Source organism: Mandrillus leucophaeus, unplaced genomic scaffold (assembly GCF_000951045.1).
Source record: "Mandrillus leucophaeus isolate KB7577 unplaced genomic scaffold, Mleu.le_1.0 Scaffold577, whole genome shotgun sequence".
Lineage (NCBI taxonomy): Eukaryota > Metazoa > Chordata > Mammalia > Primates > Cercopithecidae > Mandrillus > Mandrillus leucophaeus.
This window is the reverse complement of record NW_012106219.1, coordinates 1,363,846-1,389,832: the sequence shown is the minus strand read 5'-3', so window position 1 is coordinate 1,389,832 and position 25,987 is coordinate 1,363,846. Positions and strand designations below refer to the sequence as shown.

General features: G+C 37.4%; 1 protein-coding gene across 3 annotated transcripts in view; it reads right to left on the bottom strand.

The window, feature by feature from the left end:
- Nucleotides 1–25,987, bottom strand: part of SUCLA2 (succinate-CoA ligase, ADP-forming, beta subunit) — a 73,843-nt gene that overhangs the window by 13,006 nt on the left and 34,850 nt on the right. For all 3 annotated transcript variants that reach the window (XM_011998620.1, XM_011998619.1, XM_011998621.1), the window contains exons 6-10: nt 24,024–24,162; nt 7,870–8,031; nt 7,614–7,756; nt 2,642–2,762; nt 2,097–2,185 (exon numbers count right to left, since the gene is read on the bottom strand). In XM_011998620.1, coding sequence (XP_011854010.1) covers nt 2,097–2,185; nt 2,642–2,762; nt 7,614–7,756; nt 7,870–8,031; nt 24,024–24,162 — 654 coding nt within the window. The remainder of the gene's footprint in view (nt 1–2,096; nt 2,186–2,641; nt 2,763–7,613; nt 7,757–7,869; nt 8,032–24,023; nt 24,163–25,987) is intronic.

Here is a 25,987-nt window from a genome sequence, read left to right as displayed (position 1 = left end):
GGCTGAGGCAGAAGAATGGCGTAAACCCCGGAGGCGGAGCTTGCAGTGAGCTGAGATCCAGCCACTGCACTCCAGCCTGGGTGACAGAGCGAGACTCCGTTTCAAAAAAAAAAAAAAAGATAAAAAGCTATACTCCTGGACTTGCATTGAAAATACCAGCATGAACTCAAATATCATCTCTTTAAAAAAATACATGTTTTCTCAGACTTGCCACTTAAAAAGCTCAGAAACAATAATCAACCCAGTATCTATGAATACTCTTAAGGCCCAAATTGTGGTCTCTAAATACCATTTGGCCCATTCAAGTTCTGACTCAAGAAATGTAAAGATGAGCCTGAAACATTTTATCATACCAGAGAGAGGACGTGTCAGAAGGATGCAGTTCAGCAATTAACCTGAAGAGAGGTTCCCAAAGGCCAAAGGTTGGAGAATTTCAATCAATCACAACTTATATGAACTGAACTACATCAAATGTTTAAGTCAGAAGTTCAAAACAGTATGCCAGTGGAACACACACGTGCATGTATGTGTACGCATACACACACACATACACACACACACCTGAAAACAAAAAGTAAACAAGATACAAAAACAAAACAAAACAAAAAAAAGCCTAGGTCACCTTTATTGGTCATAATAGAACAAACATTATTTTGAAAATTGGTCAATAAAGGCAAACAATCAGGTAATTATCCTACTTTTCCTATGCAAAATAAGTGAAGAATGACAGAATTACAATAGCACCACTTTGCAACACAAACAAAATATTGGATCTAAGCTATGATGTCAATGGCTAGTAATACCACAAAAAGAAATGTTCTAACATTGTATATGTTTTGATGAAATTAAACAACACCTACTATGAAATATTCTTGTTCCCTGCTCCCCAAAATCAAATATGAATACGGTCAAGCCTATAGACTGAACTCCCGGTTTACAGGAAATACAGATGGCAGAGAACAGAGAGGGGGCAGAGATCATAGTAAATGAATGACACCCTAAAGATGCAACCATTAAAATCCAGACTATGAGAAACTTAACAGGACCATCAACCTGGATTTTTCAACAAATAAACCACAAAAAATACTTTTCTTTTTAAAAGGGGAAACCAACAGATTAAGAAACTTAGAGACATATTAACCAACTGCAATGCAGAGACTTATTCTGATCCTAACAAAGAACTTAAACAAAAGATATGAGAGACTCAGAAATTTCAAAGACTGTATTATTTTTTATAAAACATAACCATAATACCATTACCCCACCTAAAACAAATACACCATTATCAATACCTATATCTTTTATAGATGCATGATGAAATATAAGAAATGATACAATGTCTGGGATTTGCTTGAAAATAATCACAGTTGAAGTAAGAATACAGACAAAACAAGAAACAAGATTGGGCAGGAGCTGACCGTTGTTTAAGATGATCACAGGTATAAGACGTTCTGACAAAGATTCTCTCCTTGACCAAACTCTTTTGTTTTTTCAATATATATTTATCGAATATAGATAGATAGATACACACATATACATATATGTGTGTGTGCGTGTGTGTGTGAGAAGACAGGGTCTCCCTATGTTGCCCAGGCTAGTCTCAAACTCCTGGACTCAAGCAATCCTCCTGTCTCAGCCTCCCAAAGGCTACTCTGAACTCTCTTCTCAACTTGGTCCTAACTTTTGGACTTCTGTATTGGTCCCTGCATAGTCCAATTTTAGCAAGAATCTTGCTTAAGTCAGTTTAGCCAAGGTCCTCCCTTACCCATAATGCATCCTTTTAGTAACTTTTCATCCACTGCCCTCTTCCTTGGTTATAAATTCTCACTTTTCCTTGTTGTATTTGGAGTTGGGCCCAATCTTTCTCCCCTACTGCAAAACTCCACTGCAGTAGTCTCTATGCTTATTGCAACAGTCCCTCTGAATAAAGTCTGCCTTAACATCTTTCAGCAAGAGTCATAAATAATCGTTTTCTTTAACCATTCATAACACACATAATATTTAGCTGAAGCACAAATTATTAGCTGCATGAATAATTAGCTTCGTTTTAGAATCTGTGTTTATAAATTATCCTTAGATTAACATGGCCCATTTACCATTCTAGCAGCTTCATCCAAGTCATCACAAGCAAGTATTTTAAGTCCGCTTCCTGCTATCAGTGCCTTAGCATCATCGACTCGTGTACCTGTAAATGATTTATGCAAATATAAATGTTTTAAATGCACACACAGAAGCATTTTAAAATGTTTGCCAAAACATGGTACAAGAATGAAACCTCAACAGAGGAGACTTCCATTGTTTAGCATAAATGCTTCTAAACCAAAGAAAATACTGTAAAAACCCAGGTTATCTTATAAAATATTTTGCCTTACAATAATTCTGACTTGCTTAGTAATTGAGGCAAGTCAGACTTCAGGACAAATCACAACAAATAAAATGTGTATCAAATTATACCAAGCAAAAGTGTGAACATTTTTGCCCCAATGTTAACATTTTTTTAAAACTATAGTTTTAAATTTCGTGTCGTATAATGCTTTCAAAGACACAGCTATTCAAAAACTATGTTTTAATGAACCAAGCTCCATGGAAATGTGAACTTTTAAAGAATCAGGAACAATTGCAAGATATCTTTTACACTCACCTTGTAACCGTACCACAACAGGTATTTTAATTTCCAAATCTTTTAGTGCCGTGACTATACCCTGTGCAATAACATCACAACGCATGATTCCTCCAAATATGTTGACCAGAATAGCCAGTACCTATGAATAAAGTGTTCTGATAGATTAAAATTTAAAAGAAATTTAAATTCTTTTCCCCCCAAAATACTAGTATATGTGCTTCATGATAAACATTAATTTGATAGATTTTCAGACCAAACCACCATACCCTCTTCTAGCTCTCTTTATTGAAGTCTGTGTAGTCCACTGCCCACCAGAACCTATTTCCACCTCCTTGGGTAATTTCAATATCCAGTTCACATTTCCTTCTCTACTATACCCCATATGAACAAGATCATCTAATTCCATTTACTTTCTCCTGTTAAACTTGGCCATTCACCAACATGACTACCCCCAGATCATATTATAAGATAGTCTCACGTGCAAGATCTCCAATTTAGTATTCATCACCTATCATTTCCTCATCTATTCCTGTAGGAAAGGGGCGTGTTGTATGGCAAGAGTAACACCATCTTGAAGCAAAACTGCCATAATGACCAATGTTTGACTCCTGCAGAGCAAGGCCTTCTGCAGCAAGGTCAAGAAACACTGCCTGTAACATAGATAACCCTTAGAAAGAAAAAATGCCTGTAGCATAAATGACTCCTCATAAAGATGTTTACCCAACTTCCCCAACGGTCACAAGTTTGACAAGAGGGTCTCAGACGTGACCAGCTGTACACGTGTTACCAAGAAAAAAAGCTCACTATATAAAGGATACTTTCTGGAGGGTGAGTGTGGAGATCCACCATCTTGCAGCCACCCACCCCATAGTTTCTGTTTCTAAGTCTCCATATAAATTTAGTTTCTTTCTGAGAACTGGATTTGCCAGCCTCTTTCTTTGACCTCTCAGATCCCCTGGCCTCTGGGGGTACACGTGCATAGACTTGCTCACTGCAAAACAATCCCCATCAATGTAACCAACTTTTCACACAAGCAAGGCCCTAACAATCACCCAACTTCTCCTGTATGGCCCTCTCTTGGCTACATTTCACATCCAAATCTCAGGACCTGTTTGGGTCAGCATTCTTTCAACATCACAATGATAGTTCTGAATCAGTGTTCTCCTATCATTTCCAAATAATCTCATCTTTTAAAAAAGAGGTTTAGTTCACTCAGCTACACCAGGGTTTCTCAAACAGTGAGATTAAAACGGGTTGTAGATACACTAAAATATTGTTTCCCTCAATTCTTGGGGCAGCTAGGAACGTTCTGGGGCAGCAGGAGCTTCAGGGCCAGTGGACTCTGACTACAAGCAATCTTCTCCATCTACCTCCAAGGCCTCATTGAAATATCTTCTGTGAATGCCATGACATGAAAAGGGTTGAGCTATACTATACATTCTTTACCTTACCACTATTATTAGCAGATCTTCAAGAAATGAAGCTCTGGAATTCATATAGACTAGAACTCATAGTAGCCTTTGGCATCTCCCATCTCTCTCCCTCTCACCTCATTCTGGATAGTTTCCATATTCACCACCAGGCACCATCTAGCACTCCAGCCTTAAAGTTCTTGGATCTTTACCAAGACACTTTCACCTGTAGTCAATTTAAACAAATTACTACCATAGATAAATCCTGGGCTAGGCCAGAATGAGTGTCTCTAGAATATTAAATGTATAAATCTCATTCTCTGCTCAACCTCCTTCCCCTTTCACTTTAATGCCTTTTACCTCTAGCTCTATCAAACACTATCCTTTCCTCTTTTTTTTTTTTTTTTTTTTTTTTTTGAGATGGAGTCTCGCTGTGTCACTCAGGCTGGAGTGCAGTGGCGCGATCTCGGCTCACTGCAAGCTCCGCCTCCCGGGTTTACGCCATTCTCCTGCCTCAGCCTCCAAGTAGCTGGGACTACAGGCGCCCGCCACCACGCCCGGCTAGTTTTTTGTATTTTTAGTAGAGACGGGGTTTCACCATGTTAGCCAGGATGGTCTCGATCTCCTGACCTAGTAATCCACCCGCCTCGGCCTCCCTCAATCAATCTCTAATCTTCAACTCTATCAGCTCTCAATGGATCTGACTTTCTTCACTATAGAGCCTGGAACATATGGCTGAGCAATTCAATGTCACTGCCACCTACATGCTCAATTCTGTCCTACCTATTCCTCTGCCATCCTACTTCAAACTATGCCTCTTTGGATGATTCCAGCCATAGTTTATTCAAGGAAAAGTAAAAAAGTAAAATCTGAAAACAAAACTGGAAACACTAGCATAACCTGAAGAGCAATAACATAATGATTCATCAGCAATCCTCAACTTAGTAGTCTGCCTCATATCTGTAACTCTCTTCATAAGCCTCCTATCCCATGCAAGTGCTCTAACTTTTAGCATACAACCTTCCTTTCTCTAGTAGCACCTCAGGAAAGGAGTAACCACCTTTCCAAAGCTAACTTGGCCAGATAATTATCTCCATCTATTTATTATATTGTATTTCCTCCAGGTCTTCACCCCTCTAGCTACATTCACTCTCTTTATTTTCAAATCTCTTCTCTTCCTCCAACTAGAAACAGCTCATCTTCTTGATCTTCTAAACAAGCAAGAAAACATACGCCACAAAACTCTCCTCAGTCCTACTGCCTTTGACTGATAGCACTACATCCCTTCCACACCTTTGTAAAAAAAAAAAAAAAAAAAAAAAAAGTCCTGGAAGAGTAATCTCTCCTGGATGTCTCTATTCCCTCAATTCCTCGTCAAATCATTCCATTACAATCTTGCCTATGCCCCCATGTCTTCTACTATTCTTACTAAGGTTCATACTCACCTCTTTCAGTTCTTACTCTGTCTGAATGGTCCTACAGCATTTGACATTATTTTCCAATGCCTTACTTCTCAAAACTCTTCACCTTGGTCCTTCGATGTAACCACTCTCTCCCGATCTGCTCCTATCTCTGTAATTTGTTCTCTGTTTTTCATTTGGGTTTTCCTTCTCTATTCAACCCTTCAACGAGAATGGAGGGGCCAGGTTCCGTTCTTGGTTCCTCATCTCACTTGCATGGATCACCTCACCAACTCCTAAGACTTTATTCTCCACTATAGGAAGTAAAACCCACAATCTTTTCAACCCACTGTCTAGTAGATATAGTCACCACAATCCAAACTTGACATTCAGAAATACCTATTCTTCGACTTTGCCTCTGACAGCATGAAAGGCATCACCACCCAATGATTCTCCCCAGACCAAAGTCCTAACGTTAACTTAACCAACCCTTCTACGGGGTTCCCAGAAAAGAAGAAAAAAAAAAGGATTTAATGACCCTATCTCCCCTATCTCAGAAATGCCTCTAAATTAGGTTTCTTTGTTTCTTTTCTTCATTCTTACTGATATTGCCTTTATCAGGGATCTCTTCCATGACAAGAGAATTCATAATGAATGAATTCTCTTCGAAATTGATCTCTCCTGTCAGTCAGTGTTTCCCTACTCTTCATTTCACTCCCTACTAATCTTCTTTTAAAATTTTCTTTAAAATAAAAAACAAAAAGGCAGGGGATAGATATATGCATTTGTGTATGTGCTGGGGTAGGGAGTTAAAATCCAAACTCCTTAACTATAGATAATAGGGATCTTCACAAATGTGGTCACAATTTGCCAACATTATCTCTTATCATTTATCTCAAAAATGCCTTATTCTTACACATAAGCATCTTATCACCCCATGAACATAATGGCCCTCTCTGGATTCCATGTCTTTGTATATTTTCTTCCTCTTGCCCTCATTTAATTTTCAAGACAGCTCAAGGTATCATCCATTCAGTGAAGGCCACCCTAATTCTCCCAGTTTTTGCCTGTCTTCTGTTCTTCTGTGGAAGAACAGCACTACTTTTTGTCGATCACCCCAGTAAAACTATAAGTAACTTAAGAGAAGGACTCATGTATTCCCAAGTCCAAGCATAGTGACCATCACAAAACATATAGTCACTTCAATGCTATCCACATTGACACCCTGGGTCCGCGTTCTGTTTCCAACTCTGATGCCCATCACGTCAGTCCCCTACAACTCTTCATATACTTTTCTCCATTCTTGCACCTGGGCCCTAAAAGCCATGCTTAGAAAAATAAACAACTAGAATTCTAATTCTAGTTGTAAGTACTCAATTCTAGTAGTAAGTACTCAACAGTTACATAATTAGATTGTCTTTAATACTCTGCTTCTCTGGTTTAAGTCAAAAGAAGCTATAGAAATATAGTTCCAATAAAATGTTCACTTGTTTTAGTAATTACTAAACAAGGGAAATAATGCACATTTTACATCTCATTTTAGTTTAATCCTCTTTGCAAAATTAATAAATATGGAAAATAAGGCTGCAGGCTCAAAGGGAAAGGCAGTGAAGTAAATTTATATTTTAAACAATTCTATGTTCTAACACCACAAATAAAAATATACATTGTCAGCATCATCATCAATAATAAATATTGATTAATGACCTACATATGTACTAGGCATTATACCAGACACTAGGAGAAGCAAGAATGAGTAAGATATGATCCCTATCAATAAAGAATTCTCGGTCTAAATCCAGTAAGAATAGTTCCACAGAGACTATTATCTTTTTGTAAGCCTTACATTGGCCACACAATAGATACACTCCTTAACAAATATCTAGTGATTAATAATATATATGTCTCTTGAATTATGATACTTCACATCCCTTGTACTTTGATAATCATTAATAAACACGTAGTTCTAAATTATGGCACATCTATAATGACAGATTACACAAACATTAAAATGAGTGTTCAGAAGAGTCTCTTGGTGAATTGCAAAAAAGATACGATAGCAAAAAAAGACTCAAAATACATATAAGACATATATATGAATTCTAAAATATAAAAATATACATTTTTATGTTTTCATATATTTACATGATATAAAAACATATCAAGCCCTGCCCTTACCTTCTTATCTGAAGTGATAAGCTTAAATGCTTCTGTTACTTGATGGACTGTAGCACCACCACCAACATCAAGGAAGTTGGCTGGAGTCCCTCCATGAAGTTTTATTATATCCATTGTGGCCATAGCCAAACCAGCACCATTTACTATAAAGGGGAAAATGATTTGTATAAGCAACAAACAGAGAGAAAATAAATTAAACTTAGTAAATCCAAATTAAACTTAGTGAATCCAATTCTAACATAAAAACACATGGTACCTAGGCAGCCTATATTTCCATCGAGGCCAATGTAGTTGAGATTTGCCTGAGCAGCGTCTTTGTCCCTTTCATCTTCCTGGGTCCAGTCCTGTAGATCAAAGATTTTCTTTTGGCGATAGGCTGAATTAGAGTCAAAATTGATCTTTGCATCCATACACAATACTTTGAAGGGAAAAAGAGAAAATGACTTCAATTTCAAGACAGATACAATAAAGTATCAAATAATCAAATGGTCTTTCATTTAGGGAAAAGACACATTTTAACTTTGTTACTTAATGAAAGTATTTCAATTTATGTTCACCATGAATTCAAACTGTTCTTTAAAAAGAGTATTTGGGAATTAAAACTGCCCCATCAAAGTTATTGGGTCTACATCCATACTATGCACTAGATAAAGAAAAAGAAAACCTCAAAAATATTTTAAATTATTTAAAAATTGTCAAAAATTAACTATCCTTGTTCCTAGCTAACCCCATCACTTGGGCCCCATATCCCATCCCCTCTCTTCTACTCAAAAATATTGTTCCAGCAATTCTGTCTCCCCTACATTATAAACCTGCCTCCCCCTTACCTTTCTATTGGCTAAATCTTGCCAACTTGCTAAAACTGTTTTATTTCCTCACCTTAACAAAGAGGGAAAAAAATCTTTTAACTCCTATCTCCTCCTTACTCTTCACTACACAGCAACTCCTTGAAGATCTGTCTAATTAAAAGAGGGGTCTCAGAACAAGGGTTTCTGGGGGAAAAAAGAAACAGAGGAGTAAGCAAACTATGGCCAAATTTGGCCTGGGCCTGTTTTTATTTCTTTTTGAGACAGAGTGTCGCTCTCACACCCAGACTAGAGTGCAGTGGCATGATCTCATCTCACTTCAACCTCCACCTCCCAGGTTCAAGTGATTCGCATGCCTCAGCCTTCAGAGTAGCTGGGAATACAGGTATGCACCACAACACCCAGCTAATTTTTGTAGTTTTAGTAGAGATAGGGTTTGCCATGTTTTTGCCAGGCTGGTCTCGAACTCCTGACCTCAAGTAATTCACCTGCCTCAGCCTCTCAAAATGCCAGGATTAAAAGTGTGAGCAAACGAGTCCAACCTCTGCCTGTTTTTCAAATGGCCTGTAAGATAAGAATGGGTTTTACACTTTTAAAGGATTATGAAGACAAAAGGGGAAAAGAAAGCATGAGAAGAACAAGAAGAAAAACAGCAGCACCAAAAACTATATGTGATCCATAAAGCCTAAATAAAATACTTATTAACTGCCAACCCCTGTGCTTAAACTCCTTGTATCAAATTTTTTTCCTGCCATTATCTCTTATGCCTACTCTAATCAGGCTTTTACTTCCAGCACTCTACCAAAAAGGCTCTCAACAAAGGTCACCTCTCTGACTTCACCTTTTAGTACTCTACCCCTTCCTTACTCCAATCTAACCATAACATTCTCCTTGCAGTTCCTGAAAAGATACAGGGTTGAAAGAAACAGGCAATTTCAGCTGCTGCCCAACACAGGAGACAAAATTTGGAGCCCAGCTAAGTTAAGTACCATTAATATCAAAAGTCAATATTCTTTCAGAGGAAGACAATAGAATTCAGTCTTTACACCTTATCTCCCAAAATGTACAGTATACGAGTCAAACTTACTAGATCCGTAATGAAACGGGGAAATGTGACCACTATTAAAGAGAAAAAGCAGTCAACTGAAACCAAACCCACAGTAACCCAGATTTAGAATAATCAGGAGACTACTATAAACTTTTTAAAATATGTTTAAGGATTTAAGAGAAAATATGGTCATAATAAATGAACACACAGGTAATATCAGCAGATAATAAAACAAGGGAACAAATGGAAAATAGAACTAAAAAGTATAATATCTGAAATAAAAAATTCACTGGATGAACTTAACAGCAGACTGGTGATGGGTCAGTGAACCTGAAGACAAAGAGAAATGATCCAGCTGCAGAAGAAAAAAAAAAGAAAAAAGAAACTGCACCTCAGTGACCTCTTGGACGATATCAACAAGTCTAACACGAAACTGGAAGAAAAGGAGAATGGGACAGGAAAAAAGTGATGAAAGAAAAATATATCAAGCCAAGATTCTATATTCAGTGAAAATATGCTTCAAAACAAGGACAGAATAAAGACATTTGCAGAATAATGGCAACAATATTCATCACTAGCAGACCTGCCCTAAGAGAAATGCTAAAGAAAGTTCTTCAGGCTCAAGGCATATAACATGTGGAAATCTGAATCTAAAGTGGTAAATTTCAAGAAGGGTCAGTTTTGTCCCAAAGGGGACATCACGAAATGTCTGGGGGCATTTTTGTTCGTCAAAATGGGGGATGCTACTGGCATCTGAATGCTATTGGATAAACATTCTGTTAAACGTCCAACCAAGCACAGGACAGCCTCCCATAACAACAAAAAAATCAACCTACCCTAAAATGTCAATAATGCCAATGTTGGTAAATCTTGATCTATGGGTAGGAAAGAACAACAAAAATACATGAGCAAATTGAAACCAACCCAATAGTCCCATAGACTGTCCTTTTGGATAAACAGTGAAATTGACCTTTCTGGTCTTAAACCTTGAAGCTTATACTTGTTTTATCTGAGTTTCTTCCTCAGGAAGGGACCTTCAGGGCTCTGGAAAAAAAATGTATCAAAGAACTGAAACTCACCAGATCACCACATCCAGACAATGAGACTAGACTCTGGACCCCTCATTTATGATTGCTTCCTTGACCCTTCCTAGTTCCTATTTTCTTACACATTGTTACATTTTTTCCCCTGCTATATAAACCCCTAGTTTTAGCCAGTCAGGGAGATGGATTCCAGACTGAGCTCCCATCTCCTCAGCTACAGCACCCAATTAAAGCCTTCTTCCTTGGCAATACTTGTTGTCTCAGTAATTGGCTTTTTGTGAGGTGAGCAGCAGGACCTAGACCAAACCCCTAGTGTTTCCGTAACAGATTTTGGTTAACTGATAGGGAACATGTTGCTTGTGACTCAGCTGATGTGGGCAGGGAGTCTCAGAAGTCATCCTAAGCAACTGCCCGCCCAATTTTGGCTGAAGGTGAGCGTCAGTCTCTCTCTGGCCCCACCACAGCCGGCCCCAACGACCTTCCTGATCGCCTCATTAGAACTGCCTTTGAAACTTGTATCTGCATCCATATAGGTGAGTGTCCTTTGTGGACCCAGACATAAGGATTTGCTCCTCTCTATTCGGAAAATCTTTAAAAAAATATTCATTTGTAGGTTGAACAAGCCCAAATGACTGAGAGAGGGAAGCACCCTGTTTCAGTATGAATATTCTTGGAGGTTTTTTTGTAATTGCATGTTGTGTCTGGGCAAGTGAGTGTCCCTTGTGGATACTGGACAGTTGGATCAGCTCCTCTCGATTTGCGAAATTCCTAAGGAACTTTTGTTTGCAGTTGACCAAGCCCAACTAATGGAGAGAGGAAGCACCTAAGTGTTTCAGTTTGGACACTTTTGGGGCTTGTTTGTTGCTGTAGCAGTTGGATTGTGTTTGGGTGATTGTGTGTGTTTTATACAGTTATGAGAAATTAGAATTTGGTAAAATGATATACTTTTGCAATACTGTTTGGTCCTACCATTGTTTGGAATCTGGAGTTTGCTGTTGAATGACAAAGTGGGATGGAGTTGCATGTTATCCAGGCTTTTGTGTTGCTATCCTAAGCAGGGTTAAGCCTGGTTAGCATGTGATGTTCTCCTTTGGTGATGTTTGGCCCCAGTGTTCTTTGGAGTACGGAGAGGTTTGGCCTTTTAAAAAATCAAACTGCCATGAAAACTGCTTTACCCAAGTTTTGGTTCACAGCTTTCAGTGGATTACCTACTGGGGTAAACAAAGTACAACCATGTAAAATCAGTGAGTTTGTATTGCTATCTCATGGCTAGAGTTCCAAGGTAAACACTACTGGATTTTCATTTGTGTGTGTGTATACATGTCTAGATGTGTTTATATGTACACTTATTGTTATATGTTTTGTCTAACAAATTAGCTTATAAGTAAAAGAGTGCACATAAATTAAGACCAAGCAATTTTTAAATTCATGTGACTTAAATAAATCTTTGCTAAACAAGCTAGCTTTAAAATTGTTAGTAAAATGGCTGGGCGCAGTGGCTCAAGCCTGTAATCCTAGCACTTTGGGAGGCCAAGACGGGCGGATCCACGAGGTCAGGAGATCGAGACCATCCTGGCTAACCCGGTGAAACCCCGTCTCTACTAAAAAATACAAAAAACTAGCCGGGCACGGTGGTGGGCGCCTGTAGTCCCAGCTACTCGGGAGGCTGAGGCAGGAGAATGGCGTAAATCTGGGAGGCAGAGCTTGCAGTGAGCTGAGATCTGGTCACTGCACTACAGCCTAGGCGACAGAGCGAGACTCCGTCTCTAAAAAAAAAGAAAAAGAAAAAAAAAAACTAGCCGGGCAAGGTGGCGGGCGCCTGTAGTCTCAGCTACTCAGGAGGCTGAGGCAGGAGAATGGCGTAAACCTGGGAGGCGGAGCTTGCAGTGAGCTGAGATCCAGCCACTGCACTCCAGCCTGGGCGACAGAGCGAGACTTTGTCTCAAAAAAAAAAAAATTGTTAGTAAAATTAAAACAGCAATGTCTTCAGAATGGTCAGCATACATTTTTGCCTGGATTTTATATTTGTCTCTGGTAGATACTTTGAGGTGTCAGGGTTTGGCATAGAAGGTTATAAAACTATAAACACAGCCAAAACAAAATGATCGTTGTGCAAATTTTTTGATAAGACTATGTTACTGGTTTAATGAAAATGGTTGAATCTTCTAAGTTATTGGTGAAAATGCCTATGTAGTTAACTTTAAAGTTCTTATTTCACTGAATGACTGATATTCATAGATTATAAAATGGTTAATAAGGAAATAACTCTAAATGATGGCATCTAATATATCAGTTTTCAGAAGTAATCTACATAAACTGTTTAAAATGAAAGAACTGAATACATGTAATTGGGATAAACGTTTTAGGTAAACTTTTTGTGTAATTTAAAATCTTGAAATTATTTTTGATACTCTTTGGATATCTGGATCATTTCCAATTAAGAAAGGTTTATGATATAGGGAAATATATTTCTAAAAACTGTGGAACTTTTCTTATCTACAAAATACTAATATACTTCAGGATTGCTTCCTAGGGTTTCACTAACATTTAAGGTTACTAAGGATAAGAATTAATATATAATTCTGTTTTTAAAAAGTGCCCAAAAACTGTGTCATGAGGAAAATAATAAATTTAATTCAGAAGTTATCTAAAAGTTAATTCAAATTATGGGCTTGAAAAAGTTTTTTATGAAACAAGGTAGTAAGGAAGTAAGTGGGGGAGAAAGGTGTGAAGAAAATTATGTATATGAAGATCATGTATTTTTGGTAAAGAAGGCTATAAAGCAAAGATAGTAATTTTGTATGTGAAAGGATCTTGTATGGTAAATTGCTGTCCTGCAGTAAAATGTTATTTAAAGAAAAAAGAAAGAAGAAGGGGGAGGTGAAGGGGGGAGGAGAAAAATCTGGGACTGATGGGAAAGTCCAAGAGGAGGAGGAAGAGGAAAAAAATCTGGGACTGATCAGAAAGCTCAGGTATGTCATGGATGGTCTGTGTAAGTCATATGTAGCTTTTCTGGTTTTCCAGTGTGTCTATCTTCATGCACATAAAGAGAAAACGGAACACAGAAAAGGTTTAGATAATAGATTCTTTAAAACCTGAGAACTAGAGAAATTTGGCTAATTAACATTTCATAGTTAAAGCTCTTAGTCTTGATGAAGGTAAAATTAGAAATACTGTAAAGAAATGCATCGGCAATTTAATAATTCTTAATAGTTAAGTATGAAGCCAGATTTAGCAAAGACCCAAATTTCACATACTACACACTTGCATTGCTTCACACTATGTTAGTTGTTTTGCATGGATAGTGCTGGCACTGAATTATTTACTGGTCATGTGCCTAGAATGAATTTCTTGATTGCACAGGATGTATGGTGATATTGGTGGACTTAAGATTACTGAATTGTGTACCAGGAATAAAATACTCATCATGTGGTTTTTTTGGAGGCTATGGGAACACTGTAGCCTCCAGGGTAGACTGAGTAGGGGACAGATTGAGGGCTGGGTTTCCTGTTCGTTTTTGCTTCTAATTTTCATTTGTTTGCTGTTGTTCTTCTGTGGGTTTTGCTTGTATATGTATATATATATAAAACCATAAACTTTTTCATTTCCTAATGGAAAGCTTTTATTTCCTTCTACAATTTGCCTTATTTATCTAAAGTTCCTAAGCTACTTTGGTCAAGCCTTTAAAAATTGATAGAGAACACCAGCCATTTAAACTATGGTGGGTTTTGCTTACCTCTAACGATCTAGAGAACTACAAGAGCTTTAAGGTTTCTGGCACACACACAAAAATAATAATAAAAGACAATTTCTGAACAGTACATTATATATTCTGTTATTTGGAAAAAGGTGAGAATAAAAATGTTTAAGTGTTCATATCCAAAATAATTCAATTCAATCAAATTAATGAAGAAAAACTGTAATATGAGTACAAAATTTTAAGGTTCACAACAGACTGACTTAATTTCCCTGTCATTAAGGAAATTATATTCATTAGGATTTCTCCTCAAACTAATTTAGTTGTGTTGACCATTATTAAAATTAAGTGACATTCATTTGAATTAAGTAGGTTTTTTTTTTAAAAAAAAGGAGACTTTCTAGTGACTTTTGATCCCTAGACGTTTATCAATGATGGGCCTTCATGTGTGTACTTGTAAACAGAATGAATGTGTGCACGTGTTGCACTGGTTTGAAGACTAATACTCATAATTAACTGCTTTTATGAGACACGGGACCAGAAGTTAAAACGATTCAATCCCTCTAGACCCAGGGACCACCGTGGAAGAGGTGGTCATGTAAGATTGTAAAGGCCGATTTTGAGGGATAAGATTAGTTTAGAGTTTTTCTATAAATTAAACATTAATACCAAAAGCACACTGATGGAAGGCCAGCATGTGGGTCTATGTGTTAGAACAACATGGTTTTCTTGGAGCACTGATATGCTCTTTAAAAAGAAAATTGGGAAGTTATTAAAAGTTTATGAAAATCTTACCTAATTATCAAACTGATTAAAATTAGGTTTATACAGTTCTATTAAAATTAACTTTAACATTAATAACATACCAGATAAAGGAAAATTTTGGTTTTTGCTTTTGAACAAAATGTTTGTGTAATATTAAGAGATGAAAGATTTTGTTTACCATCTGAGTAAGCTGCAGGGAGAAAATGGAGGGGGAAGGGCCAGACAGGTTTAGTTGGCATGCTATCTTTATTACGTCTTATTGTTTAGGAAAATGAGTCCCTCTCTATCAAAGAGTAAATGTTTTTGTATAACTTTGGCTAAATGAATGACATTTTACAGTGATAACAAGTGTCTTAAAACTTTGATATTTGCCAAACTTTCTATAAGCAAAATTTCAAGATCTAAATTCAGTCTTTTTGACCTCAAACTATTTTTTTTTGGATATTAGGTTCCCTGACATCCAGGAGAGCTATATTAGGCTTATTAAGCTTGTTACGTTAGAATTATACAGGAAGCATTGTCAAATGTGAGGTGGTATTTAACTGTCTTAGGATTATATTTATATAGATATGTTGTTAATATGCATTCCAGGATTGTATGACATTCCTGAAATTCTGATGTGTCTTAATATATGTTGTCGGTTGTAATTATGATTATGTTAAATTGTTGTATGCCACACAAGTAACCTAATTACCTTATCAACTGTGTCTTCATGACTGTCTTATGGCTTTTGACATGACAGTTGATATATTGCTCTGATTCTCCTCAAAAAGTGATTTATAATCACCTACGGTCCAGGGTTTGCTTCTTTGGAGGAGTTCATGAAAAGGACTCTTTAATGCAGGTTTCTAAAAACTTTGGGAGTTTGTGCCCCTGGATTAGAGAGACATTCCAGGACTCTAATTAAAGAGCTAATGTGTTTATAAAGATTGCTAACCCAATATGAAGTAGAGCAGGAGTTGATTGCATGGACTGAAATAATGGAAGACTAAAATAAATTTTTATGGCTTTTGTTGTTTGAAATATTGCTGATTCTTGTTTGTTTTTTGTTTTTCAAAGTCTGGAGAATATGTTCCTTTTGAGCTATATATAGCCTTGATATATCCTTTAAGTGTAATGAGTAGAGGATACTTTTGTAAGTAGAATTTGAGGCATATTTCTCTCTCTGCCTAATTTCTCCTGAATTTGGAAACTATTTGTGAATATTCTTAATTCATGGAAATGTGTTTGTTTGCATACATTTAATAAAAACCTGTTTTCTTTTGTAATAGGACACAGCTGGAGGAACTGGCTATTTTCCTAGGACTTTGACTGAAACGACCTTGTGAGATGTTCCAGCAAAGACAATTTGGAAGAATCTATGGGCAATGATTCTTGTTGCACTGTGTGTGGGTAATCAGGCCAAGTATATGGGACTGAAGCCTATTTTGCATGTAGATTGGTAGAAGCTTCTTTTGCAGGTAGATCCTGCTGTGATTTGTCTTTGGTGGAAGTGGCAGACCAGAGAGAGAAACATGTATCAGAAGAAACTCTCTATTAGATGAACCTTTGATTCCTTGGTGGCTACATGGTCACCTATGGTATGGAGAAGAAACTCTCTATGAGATGAACCTTTGATTCCTGGGTGGCTACATGGTCACCTATGGTATGCAGCTGCCTATGACACCCCTCCTCAGCATGAAGCGCCAGAAAGATCAATGACCGGATTCCTCATGATTGAGGAATTGATAAATAGAAAGGGAAGACTGAAACTGACCCAACAGTCTCCCATAGACTATTCTTTTGGATAAACACAGAAATTGACCTTTCTGGTCTTAAAGCTTAAGACTTATGAGTTCTTTCCTCAGGAAGGGACCTTGGGACCTCTCAAACCAAACTATCGAAGAACTGAAACTCACCAGATCACCACATGCAGACAATGAGACTCTGACCCCTCATTCATTATTACTGCTTCCTTGCCCCTCCCTAGGTTTTGTTTCTTACACATTGTTACCTTTCTTCCCTGCTATATAAACCCCTGGTTTTAGTCCGTCAGGGAGATAGATTTGAGAATGAGATCCCATCTCCTCAGCTGCAGCACCCAACTAAACCCTTCTTCTTTGGCAATACCTCTCAGTGATTGGCTTTCTGTGTGGGAAGCAGCAGGACCTAGACCAAAGCCCTGGTGTTTTGGTAACAAAATGAATAAATATATTGAAGCTAATAAAAGCCATTTATATAAATGTTGAATAAGAAAATTATAAATATAGAAAGTGGTAAAACTAGAATGAACCTTGAAGAACTCAAGTGGAATTAGAGTTATCAGTATACATTTGGAGATTTTTTTTAAAATGGCAAAAACTGCAATTTTTGCACCAACCTAAATACTAAGAAACTGACCCCTTTGATAATGAGTATTCCTCACAATGAACACTACATTCCTTGCAGTTGTTCAGTTTGAAATATTTTCTCATTTCCATTATTATTTCTTCATTAATTCATAAAGTATTTTCTTTAAATTAAAAAATAAGCTGGGTGTGATGGCTCACACCTTTAATCTCAGCACTTCAGGAGGCTGAGGTGGGAGGATGGCTTGAGCACACGAGTTGGAGACGAGCCTAAGCAACAGACTGAGGGCCCATCTCTACAAATTTTTTTTTTTTTTTTTTTTTTTTTGAGACGGAATCTTGCTCTGTCGCCCAGACTGGGGTGTAATGGCCGGGTCTCAGCTCACTGCAAGCTCCGCCTCTCGGGTTCCCGCCATTCTCCTGCCTCAGCCTCCCGAGTAGCTGGGACTACAGGCGCCCGCCACCTCGCCCGGCTAGTTTTTTGTATTTTTTAGTAGAGACGGGGTTTCACCGTGTTAGCCAGGATGGTCTCGATCTCCTGACCTCGTGATCCGCCTGTCTCGGCCTCCCAAAGTGCTGGGATTACAGGCTTGAGCCACCGCGCCCGGCCTTACAAAAAATTTTTAAAAAAAATACAGATAGAAGGCCGGGCGCGGTGGCTCACGCCTGTAATTCCAGCACTTTGGGAGGCTGAAGTGGGCAGATCACCTGAGGTCAGGAGTTCAAGACCAGCCTGGCTAACATGGAGAAAACTCCCTCTCTACTAAAAATACAAAAAAAGTAGCCAGGCATGGTAGCATGTGCCTGTAATCCCAGCTACTCGGGGGGCTGAGACAGGAGAATCTCTTGAACCTGGGGGGTGGAGGTGAGCTGAGATCACGCCACTGCATTCCAGCCTGGGCAACAGAATGAGACTTGGTCCCAAAACAAACAAGCAAGCAAACAAACAAAAAAACCAGACATAAACATAGGTGTGTTTTTATGTATGTATACAAACATATACATACACATACACACACATACTTCTTGGCTGTGTTTGCTGAAAAGGCCTAGAAGCAATGACACAATATTAGCAATATGCATTAAGTAGTATGTCTATCTTGGTACCTATTAATAAACATCGTTTTCCACAAAAAGAAGCCAGGGTCCTTTGGAGAAACAGTGGATTGCCAAACTGTGACAAGGAAAACAGAAGACAATCCTGGAATATATTGTTGCACAAAATTTAAAGCCTTGCTCAAATAATAATATGGGCATATCAAAAGGACAAAGGGAGGACTTACAGTCACACAAACCTTGCAAATGTTTGTAGCAGCTTGTTGGTAATAGCAAACTACTAGAAATAACCCAAATATCCTTCAAAGTGTAAATAGTTGAATGAAATCAGGTACTTCTATACAGTGGAATGCTACTCAGCAATAAAAAAGAAACTATTGGTAGATGCAACAACCTGGATAGATCTCAAAGGCATTATGTATAGGAAAAAGGTCAACTTTAAAAGGTTATATATTATATGATTGCATGTATATAACATTCTCAAAATTAAAAAAAAAAAAAAAAAAAAAAAACTATAGAGGATGGAGAATAGACTAGTGATTTCCAGGGCACAGGGACAGGGTAGGAAAGAATTGGTAGAGGTTGTGAATACAAAGAGGTCTCCTGTATTGATGGAACAGTCTGTATCTTGATTGTGGTGGTGGCTACTCAAATCTATGTAAGGAATAAATTATACATACACACACAAATGACTGCAGGTTTAAAATGTTAAAAAAAAAAATGGTGAAAACTAAATAAAATATTTAGTCTAGCTAACAGTAATGAGCCAATGTCAACTAACTATTTGGGTGTATACAGCTAAATAAGATGTCATCAATGGGTGAAGGGCATGCAAGACCGTATTATTTTAACAACTTCCTGAAAGTGTATTTGTTTCAATATTGTAAATTAAATTATAATTTTATTTATAATTTTTCATTTATTAAAAAAAAAAAAAAAGAGGCCACAGGAGCAAGCCTGAAAGTGGCCTGTGCTGGCCAAATCTGGGATAGTCCGTCCAACAAAATAATGATTAAAATTGGTAACTCATTGATTAAAGAATGGATAAGCCCATCCTAATACAAACGAATGGGGCAGAAGAGAAAGCTCTTCTTTTAATACAAAGTCAACTATTAAATATAGAAGTAATGATGTAGTTAGAAAATCATCAGTAGATGCCAAAACTAATGGGTAAAAGTTTGACAAGTAGTATAACATTTTCCCACAAATTTCATAGTAATTACAATGGGAAAAAATAATGATTCTATAATGAAAAAACCTTCTGGACACTACCTTAAACAAGTGAGCCAAGTTAACATTATCAATACTGGAACAAACCAACATAATGTACCTTCTGACAACATGCACTATGAAGGAAAAAAACACCATGAGGGAACATCAAACAGAGAAACACAAACTGAAGGGCATTCTACGAAATAAATGACCCCTTCTTTAAAAAAGAAAAAAAAAAAAGGAACAACAAAAACATAAGGTCAAGAAACAAATCAAACTTCAAGATCTGTTCCAGGTCAAATGGACGTAACAACTCAATTCAATGTGTGATCCTGGTCCTAGGGGAAAATAGTATAAAGGACACCTGGCTATATTTGAATATGTATTTTGAATTAGATAATATTTTCTCAGTGTTAAATTTCTTGGTTTTCATAAATGTAGTCAGGTTATATAAGAGAATGTTCTTGGGTCATGCCTGTAATCCCAGCACTTCGGGAGGCCAAGGCGGGCAGATCATGAGGTCAGGAGATCAAGACCATCCTGGCTAACATGGTGAAACCCCGTCTCTACTAAAAATACAAAAAAGTAGCCGTGTTGGCGGGCGCCTGTAGTCCCAGCTACTCGAGAGGCTGAGGCAGAAGAAAGGTGAGAACCCAGGAGGCAGAGCTTGCAGTCAGCCAAGATTGCGCCACTGCACTCCAGCCTGGGCAACAGAGCGAGACTGTCTCAAAAAAAAAAAAAAAAGAATGTTCTTGTTTTTAGACACTAGAAGAACAATGTCTCCAACTTACTCTTAATGGTTCCAAATATATTTATATTTTTATACACACAAATGCAAGTTTACACAGACAGAAAGAACAGAAAGAGAATAAAATAGAGTGAAATGTAAACAACTGGCAATGTTGAGGAAAGTGTATTTAGGAGTTCCCTATACTGTTTATTTTTGTATCAAAATTTAAAAGTAAGGGGAAAAAAGCCTACATGGTACCATATTCACAGTAAGGAATGATTTAGTTCAGCAAAATATCACCCATTAAATTAAATTAGTGCGTTGAATAGGAAAAAAATTGGCAATTCTTATCCTTTTGCTTTCCATATAAACTGGATAAGGATCCACTCTTGGATGGTTCTTGGACAGTTTTTAGTTAATCTTTAGATAACTACATTTAAGTTATACAGGCTGGTGCAAAAGTAATCACTGTTTTTTTTTTAAAAAAATGGCAAAAACTGCAATTTTTGCACCAACCTAAATATTAAGAAACTGACCCCTTTGATAATGAGTACTCCACACAATGAACAATACATTCCTTGCAGTTGCTCAGTTTGAAATATTTTCTCATTTCCATTATTGTTTCTTCATTAATTCATAAAGTATTTTCTTTAAATTTAAAAAAAAATTAAGCTGGGTGTGATGGCTCACACCTTTAATCCCAGCACTTTAGGAGGCTGAGGTGCGAGGATGGCTTGAGCACACAAGCTGGAGACAAGCCTAGGCAACATACTGAGGGCCCATCTCTACAAAAATTTTTTAAAAAAATTAGCCAGGCATGGTGGCACGCACCTATAGTCCCAGCTACTCAAGAGGCTGAAAAGGGAGGATCGCATGAGCCCAGAAGACTGCAGTGAGCTGTGACTGTGTCACTGTACTCCAGTCTGGGCAACAGAGCAAGATTGTCTCAAAAAATTAAAAAATACAATATTTTATATTAATTTCCAATGTTATTGCTTTGTGTTTAAAGATCATTATCTGTGTTATGAATTCTTGGATATCTGCTAATACTTTTTAATTTGTGACTCAGTGTTAAGGTTTTTTAAATCAGTATTTGGATTTTAAAAAAGTGTTTTTCTAAATACTGGGTAGCCCATCAAATTTTAAAAAGGAGGGGAGGGGCATGAGGAACACCTAGTGAAGGCAGTAGTCCTTGCCAGGCCTCTGGAGGACACTCCAGAAGATCAAGGCAGGTTTACTGAGGAAGCAGTTGAGGGCGATTCTCCAATGGAAAAATACTCAGGGTGAAATCCCCAGGAAAGAGATTTCTTAGGCAGAAGGTCTGTAACAGGCAGTAGAAGCAGCCACTGACAATACATGCTCACAAGTAAGTATGGGTAGAATATCAGTAGAGCCCATTCTCAGTTCACACTGAGGTGCCTATTTCATGGTACTCAACAGGGGAGATGACACATTGGTAGTTTTCCTCTCTAGAAATAACAAATGCATAGTACCAAAATCAATTTTTGCTTGGAGATTTCTCCTGAGTTTCAGTCCACAGGAAAACAATCAGGATGACTGGTATTCTGGTGAGACTAGTATCTGTCTACTCTTCTTCACTCAGATACCACTGAGTTTCTGCCACAATCTTTGATAAAACTAAGGCCAAGGTTCTGGGAACATAGTAATGCTTTGGATAATTGTTCCCAGTGAATGGCTAAGGTTTTTGGGTGCCATTATTTCCCCAAATTTGGTAATTGAGGAGTCAAAGCTGTGATAAACTTGTATATATTAATATGCTATATATCTTTAAATGTGAAACACATGAGACTTAAAATTCAAACAATAATAACTTCTGAGACCATGAAGAAATTCAACCCATTCCCATGAGAAACTGTCAAAATTGCCATGGTTGAAAGAATCCCACTCCACCTAGAATCCATAATCCCTCTAGATAATAGTCAATCAAACAACAAATTAGAGAGAACATCAATTTCCTTGAACTTCTACCTCAAATAAGAGAATCTGACGTAGGACTTCGGTTATTAAGGTCCTTTGGATCTTATCACATTTGGACTTTAAATTCCAAGTGTGTCTTCATGCAGTTTACCATTAGAGTTTTTTAGAATATCTTAATGCCATAATTTAATCTGACTGCAGAACTTTAGCTTTACTTGAAAGCTTAAAAAAAGAAAATAAAGTTCTCACTGCAGAACCTTTACTTTAGCTTTACTAAAAATAGAATAAGATACTCTAAAAAACTAAAAGTAAAGCTAAAGTAAAATATTAATTGATTAAACATTTAAAAGTAAAAAAGAAACAATTTAAAAAATAGAACATATCTGACTAAACTGACCCAAAAGAAAAAACAGAACACATTGAGGATATTTACTGATCTTAAGATGGAGAAGGCTGGGCGCGGTGGCTCACGCCTGTAATCCCAGCACTTTGGGAGGCCAAGGTGGGCGGATCATGAGGTCAGGAGATCGACACCATGGTGAAACCCTGTCTCTACTAAAAAAAATACAAAAAATTAGCCGGGCGTGGCAGCGGGCGTCTGTAGTCCCAGCTACTCGGGCGGCTGAGGTAGGAGAATGGTGTGAACCCGGGAGGCGGAATTTGCAGTGAGCCGAGATCACGCCACTGCACTCCAGCCTAGGCGACACAGCAAGGCTCCATCTCCAAAAACAAAAAAAAAAGTGTAAAAGATGGAGAAAAAAAAAATATCTCAGTATAAAAGTAATGGAACTTGGCTGGGCGCAGGGGCTCACGCCCACAATTCCAGCACTTTGGGAGGCCGGGGCAGGCAGATCACCTAAGGTCAGGAGGTCAAGACCAGCCTGGCCAACATGGTGAAACCTCACCTCTACTAAAAACACACAAAAAATTATCTAGGTGTGGTGGTGCATGTCTGTAGTCCAAGCTACTTGGGAGACTGAGGCAGAAGAATTACTTGAACCCAAGAGGTGGAGATGGCAGTGAATCCAGATCACGCCACTGCACTCCAGTGTGGCCAACAAAGCAAAGCAAGACTTAGTCTCAAAAAAAAAAAAAAAAGTAATGAGATTTGAGTACATGCAAAAACAAAAATATTTCCCCCAAAATCAAGTAACATTAAACAATAAAGTATAATCTCAGAAAAAGATTCAGACCAAATGTCAGACAAAAGATTGACATCCTTAATATATAAAGACCCCATATACATAAAGATATGTTACTAAGTGAATAAAGAAAGATGCAAAATGTATATAGTATGCAATCTATATATCCAGATAGCTAATTCCATAAAATTACAGCTCAATCACCATCACACTGGATACACTAACCCAGCACTGCCCAATAAAACCTTCTGCAATGATGGAAATGTTCTATATGTGTGCTCTCTTAATACGGTAACCACATTTGGCTATTGGGTATTTGAACCATGACTAGTGCAACTAAGTAAATGAATTTTTAAATCTTATGTAACTTTAATTAATTTTAATAACTACGTGTGGCTGATTGTCACTGTATTGGACAGTGCAGTTCCGACCCCTCTGTGCATGTCTCTATAAGGTGTTTTTTTGTTTTGTTTTGTTTTAATGGGTTTAATATTTGTTCATATTCGTTCTATTTATTTTTTTTTAAAAAAGCTTCTACATAGGTAGAAGTTTAACTTCTTTAACTTCTATGAGTTTAACTTCCTTAGGGAAGCAAATAACAGAGAAATAAATGAATAATCATATTAGACAAAAGAAGATACTTTACCAGCTCCATCTGAATCTTCTACCATTGGATTTATTTCTATCATGGTTGCATCATATTTCAGAAAAAGGCTGTAAAGCTTGACCATGTTTTCTGCTGCTGATTCCACAATATTAGGTGGGAATCCCATCTTCTGTGCAAGCTGAAATCAATATTTCTTTTTATTATAGGTGGTTTGCATATGTCTAATCAACATTATTGTAAATAAAAAGTCTTGTAGTTTGTCACTTAAATGATAAATGAGTCATTTATAGTCAAACATTAATTACTGAAATAGCAGCTACCATTACTAAACGGTTAAACAAAACTTTTTACTCAAAATCTTCAAAGGGTAGATATTACGCCCATTTTATAGATGAGAAAGAGATTCAGAGAGATCAAGTAACTTGCCATTGGCCTAGATTCCAGTTCCAGGGTTTATTCCATAATGTCCATACTGCCTAAGCTTTATGGCCAACCTAAGCTGAAAGAAGAGGCTTATATATTATTAAACCTATACATAAAATGTGGGCCAGGCACAGTGGCTCACGCCTGTAATCCCTGCACTTTGGAAGGCCAAGGGGGCCGGATCGCTTGAGGCCAGGAGTTAGGAACCAGCCTGGCCACCACAGTGAAACCCTGACTCTACTAAAAATATAGAATGTGACAACCCCAATGGTCCAAGGTAAATTAGAAGACCCTATTTTACCTTTTGTGTAATTTATAAAGAGTGTCTATCAAGCAATAAGAATGCATGTCATTCAGTCAAATGAGTGTTACCCCATTCATTCAAAAATCTACTGAGCACCTAATAAATTCCAGGCACTGTGCTAGGCCCAAAAGATAAAGATATTTAACTTTATAATAAAGGAGTTTACAGTCTTGAGGGATTCCCAATTAGAGATACCCATAGAGCTTTTAAACAATACAATATCAAGGTCCCAACTCAGAAGTTCTGGTTGACAAGTTCTACACTGGATCAAGCATCTATCATTTTTCAAGTTCCACAAGCAATTCTGAACCACTGGTACAGAGGGTACATGTCTATATGTTTATTTTAACAGTGCTGCCACTGCTCAGGAACACTATAGAGAATTCTTTCCTATTTTTCATTTGCTATCTAAGGTTGTAACACATTCTTTTGATTTTCAAGAACAAAAAAATTCTTAAATTCTTTGAAGATGAAGAAGATATTTACAAAGAGCCAAATGCCAATAAATAAAGTAAATGATCAAGCTAAACAACGTAATCTGGGCGCAGTGGCTCATGTCTGTAATACCAGCACTTTGGGAGGACAAATGGATCACTTGAGGCCAGGAGTTTGAGACCAGCCTGGGAAACATGGTGAAACAGTGTCTCTACTAAAAATACAAAAATTAGCCAGGTGTGGTGGTGCATGCCTATAATCCCAGCTACTTGAGAAGCTGAGACATAAAAATTGCTTTGAACTCAAGAGGTGGAGGTTGCAGCGAGCCAAGATCACACCACTGCACTCCTGCCTAGGTGACAGAGTGAGACTCTGTCTCCAAAAAACAAACAAACAAAAAGCACTAAGGAATGTAATCTTTTGTTATGACCTATTTCAAATAAAGAATAATATGAAAGTACCATTTTATTATGAAAGTTTTTCACTATGTCATAACTCACCTAAAAGACCAAAAACTAAAACCAAATGTTTAGGCTTAAACATTTGAAAACTACAAATTCTGATCAATTCATTATGACATCAATTTGCTAATGCTAGGCACTATTTCCACTCATCACCATCAGGAAAAATGCTATATAATCTTAGATTATTTCTTCATGTATTCTTGTAAATCAAGTATTTTCTTCCTCATCTAAATTTCACTCTCATCATCTTCACATAACTACCTAATAAATCAAATCTGTGCCTTTTAAACATTTATATCATTCATCTGCCAAAATTATTTGCTTTACTCTCCATCAGAAACATTTCTCTATCTCCTTTAAACCTTTGTGCCGGTCAA